At 43.0% G+C, this 9,239-nt stretch overlaps 1 protein-coding gene across 2 annotated transcripts in view; it reads right to left on the bottom strand.

Annotated features, from left to right (window-relative positions):
- Positions 1-6,450, bottom strand: part of hccsb (holocytochrome c synthase b) — a 9,274-nt gene extending 2,824 nt beyond the window's left edge. The window contains exons 1-7 of one of the 2 annotated variants that reach the window (XM_032503960.1): positions 6,333-6,450; positions 4,293-4,407; positions 4,153-4,200; positions 3,816-3,949; positions 3,165-3,313; positions 1,502-1,621; positions 1,299-1,385 (exon numbers count right to left, since the gene is read on the bottom strand). In XM_032503960.1, the coding sequence (XP_032359851.1) occupies positions 1,299-1,385; positions 1,502-1,621; positions 3,165-3,313; positions 3,816-3,949; positions 4,153-4,200; positions 4,293-4,401 (647 nt within the window). In that variant the 5' untranslated portion in view covers positions 4,402-4,407; positions 6,333-6,450. Of the gene's footprint in view, positions 1-1,298; positions 1,386-1,501; positions 1,622-3,164; positions 3,314-3,815; positions 3,950-4,152; positions 4,201-4,292; positions 4,408-6,184; positions 6,300-6,332 lie in introns of those variants that run through there. The other variant, XM_032503959.1, reaches the window with a different exon arrangement.
- Between the last annotated feature and the right edge of the window lie 2,789 nt (positions 6,451-9,239).

Genomic DNA, 9,239 nt, shown 5'->3' with positions numbered 1-9,239 from the left:
ACTGTCTCGCAACATCTCAGACCGGACCGTCAAAGCGCAGAGGGGGATTGAAACCAACAGGGCCCAGTCGGTGGAGTTGGTTTGTGTGACCACCGGTCTGGCAGAGAAGGAGGACGGACTGACAAAATCACTACGTGATCTGGATGCTCGCATGACGCTGAGGTCGGTTACAATTGAGTGATGAACATTGATTTGGATAAATTCTACCGAGTCACCCTAAATTGGACTGCAACTGATAAACTACCCCCACCCCTCGCCGCAACCCTTCACCCGAGCAGGAAAACAACCAGCAGCTGGCCTTCTATCTCATCCTGTGCTCTGGTTATCTCTTCAAGGTCATGCCAATGAACTGAGCTTTTAACAACACAGACAGTTTTACGCTCACATTGCACACACAACTCACTATCTCACACACACACACCATACACCCACCTCCCCCCCATCCCGCCCCCACATCCGTCTGTCTGCCTCGATTCTGTGTTTCTCGTATCCTCTCAATGCCACCTCAAAAAATTCCTCCATGTGTCCACATGAACTGTGTGTTGTCTTGTGCGTTACGTTGTGATGTTTGTGTTACCATGTTGCTGTCTGCACATATCGTTTTTAGGGAGTGCGTGTGGCGGCGCTTGTATTAGCAGCGGCCCGGAGGCATGCTCCGAACGGTATTTCGTTGCCTTGTACATGTGTAATGACAATTAAGTTATCTATCTAACATTCTCCCAGCTAAACAGCAGGACGGGGGGGCCAGGAGAACGCCCGGCACCACAACCATATATTGTCCCAGAAATAGTTGGGAAACGCTGTCATTTCATCCCCTGCTGTTTATTTTGGCATTATGTTGACGAAAGGATGAAGGTTATTTCCATATACAGTAAGTCCATGACATAAGATCTAACTTGTCCCAGCGTTCCCTTTGCCCCAAAATGAAAATGGGACCGCTGTACGCCTCTGGTTTTAGGCCTAGTCCACACGCAGTTTTTCCTGACACCGAGTTTGTGTGTGGACAAAAAAGCTATGGTTTTGAAAAGACCTGTGTTCGTGTGGACAGGGCCTTAGTCTCATAAGCTGATTCTGGAATGGAAGGTAAAATAATGTGTCAATGCTTCTGAACTGGATGATGATCCACTTACAAAACCCCATCAGCTGCAGTATTTGAGATTGTCACCAGAGCGGTTGAGGTCTTTTTCCCTCATATTTTTCATTCTTGCCACATAATAATAAGACTGCTAGCTGATGACATCTAGTTAGATCTTAGCACAAACCATGACTCCTACATATGACACTGTGAAGGAACTCACCCCATCCAGTGGCGGAGGCGAGCCCTGGGCGAGAACTCCTTGGCTTTGCCCCCAAACCTCTTCAGGCTGGGCCCACATGGACACTCACTGGAGGAAACATGAGGTCACATGACTGTCAGTGTGTGTGTGTGTGTGTGTGTGTGTGTGTGTGTGTGTGTGTGTGTGTCAGATGGATGGAAAGCTGCAGTCCGTCAGTCACTCACTCTGCATGCAGGGCCTCCCACTTCAGGATCTCCTGCCAGGCCTGCTCGTTGTTCTGGTTATGGATTTTAATGATGTTGGTCATATCATGAGCTTCAAGGTCATCTTCACGCCAGCGCCATCTGCAGCACAAACGAGACTCAGACTCACACAGAACCAGTGCTGTCTCAACCCCCCCCCCCCAATTTAATGGGACACTGTAATCATTCAAGCTCATGACATACAGTATGCAAATAAAGATTTTGATTTTCATTAAAAATACAGCATTTTTCATTCAAGAAAACCAAGAATCCAGTTGCATTATGTTAAGACATAATACTAATAATTCTCATTAGGTCAGAGCCTGAGCATGTGCAGCCAGACTGCTCTGGCAATGGGCCAGCTGTCCAGAAACTAAACTATGACAGGTTAGCCTTATGATAATTCAAAGAGTGCAAATGAGAAATTAGAGTTGGAAGAGCTGTCGATGTTATTCAGAGTGGTTTGGAAGCGGTATGGTTTCCCATTAGGGAACGTCGACGCTGGACCAAGAACAGATGGCCCTGCTATAATGTTCCGGTGTGTCAATCAGGCACGTTCCTGGGGTTACTTCATCATTTACTTCAGAGATGGAGCATCCTCCTCTGTTTCTTTAGTTCGCCGTGCGGCGTCCAACACATACCCAAACGTCTTGAATGAATGCTTTCCTCTTTCATTATGCAACAGTACGACCTCAGTTTCCGTAGTCCGGTAATTACCGGTCACTGACCGAAAAAAAATGATGAAGACTGAAAATTCTCATGGTGAGAGTGACCGGTGGAAATAACTCCCTCTGCCCTTTTGAATTGTGTTTAAAAAGGTTACAGTGACTTTCATACCTCTCGTTCTATTATTAACAACTGTAACAATGTCAAAAACAATGACCAATAATGTTTCCATTTAGAAATGACAAAACTACTATGAACAAGCATGTGTCACGTTGTCGCTCTGATTGAACGTAGAAGACTACGGGGGGGAAGTGAGAGCCCAAGCCCTGGTGAAAAAGGGAAATATTGTAAATGACTTTAGAAAAGTAAGCAGCGGTCGGGCTACTGTAAATGAAGCCAAGTCAGCGAGGATGAGTGGGCACCAGCTACAGCCCCTCTGATAAATACCACAGACGCACATCGAGATGCCCCCCATGACCCCAGCCGTCCGCTGGTTCCAGACCTGCACCAAAACAGGCCCAGGTTAATGCGCATCGTGATGTGAGTTTGATTCTAGTCGGCACTTTAGTGAATGGAAAATAGTCCTATTTTATTTCAGATTGGAACCATGATGTGCATTGATTTCATTCTGTTGCCCTCTCCCTGTAGAAAGTAGCCTACATTTCAATAAAAACTGTAGAAATCTACATCCCTTGACAATATTATTCTTTATACATAGTCTATTGTTTTTAAGCGCAATAAACAATGAAAATATTTGACCCAGAACTTTTACCATTTGAAAAGTAAAAGTAAACCTTACAGGTCACATGACCAGAGCTGCAGATATTTAGATAAGTCGGCCGGCAGGATAAATGCTACCTGTTTCCACACTAGAGTTATAGTTAGTGATCCGAATTGAAAAGAGCATTATGGGATGTTACATGCTAGAAAACCACATCAGGTGATGATCTGGAAGAAGAAAGCCAGAGTTTTGACTGACCCTTTCCGCAGCATGGCGTTCCAGAACATCTGCTCCGATGGGTACACCCACTTCTTGCCTGTGTTGTGGCGAGGAATAGTGGACTCCTGTCTGGACAAGGGGAGTTCAAAGGGCTGGTCTGGAGCTGGTTTCTGGTTTGGGGGAGGCATCTGTACACACAGGGAGCAAAGACAATCCACACCACATCTTTAAACATGTGACAATAGAGAGCAACATTCAACACTCTGGATGAAACCCCAGCAGAACAAGGAGAGAAGCCACTCAGTAGCAGAAGGAATGAGTGATGACTTGGCCGTTCAAAGAATAACCAGCAAGACCAATTAATGCTTCAGTTTGAGAAACCCCCAACAAGAAGGATAAAGTTATATTATCAATAAAACTGAAAAATATTTCTTTTAATAAAATGGTGATCTTCTTGTGCATTCCAAGAGCAGAGCAGATGGTGCAGATGTTTAAAGCCGGCTCACAGCATTACAGATGTTATCCAAAACATCAGAAACCTTCCATCTCGTTAGCTTCTCGTTTTGGGAATTACAATGGTCTTTAGGCAAAAGACACGACTTTCAAGATCACACATGTCTTCATGCCCCCTTCCCCCTCCACCCAGCACCCACTCCCTCCCTCTTTCCTTCACTAAAGTTATGCAGGTACCATATTTGCTGGGTCGATGTCACTCTTCATGCCTTCTGCCGCCTTCATGGGACACTCCACAAACTCATAGGCCCGTTCCTGGTGAGCTGGGCCTGGTTCTGCTTGGTGCATCGGACACTCTGGAGGAGGAGACGCTGCAGGAAACAAGAGCACCTGGTTGAGGCAGAGCCAGCACTGGCCTACAGCCTTTAAACACTCGAAAGATGTGAAACAAGGGAAAGGCCAGAGGAGAAAATGTAAAGTTGTATAAGTGCTGTTTAGAGGCTACAGCAGGGAACCGTGTATTTGCTGAGTGGCTGCAGGGCAGCCAGACCTGCATTGACCTCAAAGTCTCTACCTTTCACAGGCTGAGCTTGATGCATGGGGCACTCTGGAGGTGGAGTCACTATGAAAGAAATTACAATAAGTTCACACAGTACGCTACAACATGGCATGACATAAGAGCAGTTCATAGCCTGATCCGTCCCGTGGCAGCACCTTTGCCAGGCTGGGCTTCCTGGTGCATGGGGCAGCCGGGAGGGGGGGTGGCCACCATGGCCTCCGCCCTGACTGAAGGAGCAGCAGGTGTGGACAGCGAGGCTCCCATCCTGCCCTGTCAATGAGGAAAACACACAGGTGATACACAGTATGGAATGTCAGCACTGGCCAGGACTGACAGGCCGTTAACGGCTAGTTTATAACCTGGGAAACCTTGTAACGTTACTGCAGTAACTATACTAATGTTACACTAAAAATACACAGCGTTACTGCAGTAACTATACTAATGTTACACTAACAATACCTAGTGTTACTGCAGTAACTATACTAATGTTACACTAACAATACACAGCGTTACTGCAGTAACTATACATTTACACTAAAATACACAGCGTTACTGCAGTAACTATACTAATGTTACCTAACACTAACCAGCTTTACTGCAGTAACTATACTAATGTTACACTAACAATCACACAGCGTTACTGCAGTAACTATACTAATGTTACACTAACAATACCTAGCGTTACTGCAGTAACTATACTAATGTTACACTAACAATACACAGCGTTACTGCAGTAACTATACTAATGTTACACTAACAATACACAGCGTTACTGCAGTAACTATACTAATGTTACACTAACAATACACAGCGTTACTGCAGTAACTATACTAATGTTACACTAACAATACACAGCGTTACTGCAGTAACTATACTAATGGTATAAACTACACATACCTATTGTTACTGCAGTAACTATACTCAATTTTAGCACTAACAATACACAGCGTTACTGCAGTAACTATACTAATGAAACACAACCAGTGGTACTGCGTATATACTCATGTTACACTAACAATACCGCGTTACTGCAGTAACTATACTCATGTTACACTAACAATACACAGCGTTACTGCAGTAACTATACTAATGTTACACTAACAATACCTAGCGTTACTGCAGTAACTATACTAATGTTACACTAACAATACACAGCGTTACTGCAGTAACTATACTACTGTTACACTAACAATACACAGCGTTACTGCAGTAACTATACTAATGTTACACTAACAATACCTAGCGTTACTGCAGTAACTATACTAATGTTACACTAACAATACACACGTTACTAACTGCAGTACTATACTAATGTTACCTAACAATACCAGCGTTACTGCAGTACTACTAATGTTACTACAATACCGCGTTACTGCAGTAACTATACTAATGTTACACTACAATACACCGCGTTACTGCATAACTATACTAATGTTTACGACCTACACAGCTTACTACTGCATAATATACTAATGTTACCTAACAATACACAGCGTTATCGCATACTATCTCTAATGTTACACTAACCATACACTAGCGTTACGGCGTAACTATACTAATGTTACACTACTCATACACAGCGTTACTGCAGTAACTATACTAATGTTACACTAACAATACACAGCGTTACTGCAGTAACTATACTAATGTTACACTAACAATACACAGCGTTACTGCAGTAACTATACTAATGTTACACTAACAATACCTAGCGTTACTGCAGTAACTATACTAATGTTACACTAACAATACCTAGCGTTACTGCAGTAACTATACTAATGTTACACTAACAATACCAGCGTTACTGCAGTAACTATACTAATGTTACACTAACAATACACAGCGTTACTGCAGTAACTATACTAATGTTACACTAACAATATGTCTCAGTGATGGTCTTTCTCAGACAGACAGCAGCTAGCTCTCGTGCTCTACCATGTCTCAGTGATGGTCTTTCTCAGACACATTAGATGTGAAATAAGTTCCTGTAACTATTAAACACAACATATGAAAGTTAATCGGCTTCCATGTTAACTCCTTGGCTAACCTCACGGCTAACGTTAGCGGCCATGCTAACGTTAGCCGCCCGGTGTGTAGGCGCCGGTGAAGCAGCAGCGGACGGCTCCGGACGCCTCGGCCCTTTCTGTTCGCCGCAGCGGACACACACACAGCGGGAGAAAGACCGGGGGACTGACCTGTGAGACAAGTTCTTCTGTCAGCTCGCTAGCACAATGTCAACGCGCAGGACACACGTAACAGTTACCCAGAAGGAGTTGCGCACCGTCCTTACGTAAACCAAAGACGTCATCACGCTGAAACGTGAAACCTATGCGTCTTTCCTAATTTTGTAACTTTTCTCATGTGACTAAAACCTCCATTCAAGTCACCTAGATTGTTACACAGCACATTATTATATTTAATAACTGTATCTATTGAACTAGTTGAAACTGTAGAGCTTTTCCCCTAAAACCTCTGACTACACGTGATTTTATGTTTACATGTACCTCTTTTTCTTTATACTTTTTATGTAATGTGTGTTATATTATATTTTTTGTATTATTTCGTTGTTTATCATATGTATGTTTATTTAAAAAAAATCTTGTTTAGTTGATTTTTTGTATGATGCATTTAATGAAACGTCTTTGGCCGAGTCATTATTCGATAGACTGGTGTATTATGAATTCATAGCTATATGGCGTCATTACTGGTTCACATTTACAACAACATTACAACTACCAACACCCAATCCTTGTCTCCGTTATCCGTTAACCCATAGACTGTATATTATCACCGGTCTATGGTTACACAGCGCAGGCCCCTGTAGTGGCGGGGGCTGGCCGCTGGGGGGCGCCAGTGGGTTAAACAATTTAAGAAGGCGGTTTGAGTGAAAAGCTGTAGAGTAGTAAGTCTCACACATTTCTGGTGACCCTGGAGTTCCTGAAACTATGTCCAGCAGTCAAGTCATTAGATTTTCAATGAATGGTTTTATTTCAAACAACTTACAAAAAAAAAAAAATACTTAAGATACAAGACACAAAAACTGCAGAAATTGCATATGACAACCAACTGAACATTCCTTTCTAGCCCCTCCCACTCCTACGGTGGCCGTGTTATTCCAAGAAGTACGACTTCATCCGGGAGAGTTCCTTCCGGTGTAATAATAGTTTTTGGTCATTTTGGTAGCATTTTATTAATAACATCAGCTCTTGGGTTCCCAACCATATGCAAGCCATTATTAGGAAAGTATCAGTGCTATTGTTATTCTGTTTATTGTACAAGATTAATAGTGTAAGGCAATGTTTACGGCGTAGGAGAGAAGCAACGAAGGTTTGTGTTTTCAATATATTTCTCCAAGCAGTAGGAACAACGTCCATGAAACATAAATGATCTCTTAGTATCTCCATGGTTACACGCAGCTGTTCTAGCTGGGGCTGGTCTGTGTTACATGACGGGAGTGGTCTTAGGTCTCAGGAACCTAATTCCTAAGGATGGTGGACTGACAAGACGCAGTTAAACACATGACCTGTGTGTATTAGGGTGTGATCTAAGGACAACCACAACCACAGGAAGACCAATTCAAAGAGCTAGTCACTACTGCTGCCTTTCCTGTCATGATCCCTTTGTAGTAACACCTTGCCATGTTTAGCTATAAATTGTGCAAAATTGGAAATTTCAAAACGGAAACACTGGTTTAAGTGCACACAAATAGCATTGTTACCAATGTGAAGAGCAGCAATAAGGTTGATGAGAGCAGCGACAACACAGTCCTAGACACTGCAGAGTTGGTGATCATTCTCAAAGCAAAACCTTTCACATTACACAAACACATTTAATTCATTGTCCATATAAAAACATGGATTATAAATAAAGCGTACATAATTATAAAAATGATCCGCTTAGAAAATGTGAAATGAATGACCAAATGTTTGGGACCAGTCTGTGAGCACAGTGGGACTCAGATGAAGTTTAGCAGACCCCTTCTGGCCTGCATCGCAGACCTTGTTTCTGCAAGTCTTTGTACTCCTGATTCATTCCAGTGTATCCACAGCCAGCACTGTTATTTTCAGCTTGGTGTTTTTTAGATGTTCCCTTCACTCAGTTTGTATTTTATCTGTTTTTGTTTCCCCTGATTCTGGCTTTGATCAGACACATGAGGGGACACGCTCTGCAGTTTGTCCTGGAGACACTCAACTGGAGCCTGTATTTACCCAAGCTGGCCCTTTAGAGGGGGCTCTGAAATACTGTTGTAGCAAAGTAGGGAGAGAATGGAGCAGCAGGCCTACACAGACTGTTAGAAGTTGAAAGCTTTCGATAGGACCTGGTTCAAAGTGGTCTAGACGTAAAAATCGCAGTCCAATCTCCCTTTTTTGCATTTTCATGAACAAGACAGAGGCTTCCATTCTTAAAAAAAGCCCAATTTCTTTAAAAGCTCCACAACAATACTATACTGTTATCCCATATGGAAAATATGTATGGTGTCCCCTATTGGCCCATTTTAACATCATTTTACAAACTAACAAACATAATATCTACCAAAGTTTTGCTATGTTTGAACTTACTCATTAATACATGGCCAAATGTGCACCAGCCCAGGCCCTTTTGAAGCTTGTTGGTCAATATCTTGAACACTTAATAAGATTTCAACAAACATTTGATACATTTTGATAAGTTGGGTCCAATAATGATCCACAGACAGTTTGGTTGCAAACTGACTTTCGGTTCAGGACGAGAGTCAAAAATGTGTTTCTCAAAGTAGGAACATCAGGTGGACTTTAGTGGTTCTTGAGGCACATTTGTAGGATAAAAACACATGGATGGCTGTACCACATTTCGTGTTAATTAGACTTACAGCTTAAGAGCTATGCCTCTTCAAAGCTCTAAATGGGTTCCTTTAATTACAGAACCCCCATCAGGCCGGTTTGGGACATGTTTCTTGGGCAGCACTTGCACACAACTTCCAACCAATGGGCAAAATCTTCTGTCTCAACTGTTCACCATCTCATTCACCATGGGGAATGGGGAGCAGGTGGACACAGAAGAGACTGGAGTGTTGGGAAAGTCTCAGTCAGCTGGAGATGCATGGGCCTGGGGGAGGGGGGGGG

The sequence above is a fragment of the Etheostoma spectabile genome, chromosome 22, assembly GCF_008692095.1.
Source record: "Etheostoma spectabile isolate EspeVRDwgs_2016 chromosome 22, UIUC_Espe_1.0, whole genome shotgun sequence".
NCBI classification, from domain to species: domain Eukaryota; kingdom Metazoa; phylum Chordata; class Actinopteri; order Perciformes; family Percidae; genus Etheostoma; species Etheostoma spectabile.
Note: the sequence above shows the minus strand (reverse complement) of the source record. Positions and strands in the feature narration are given on the sequence as shown.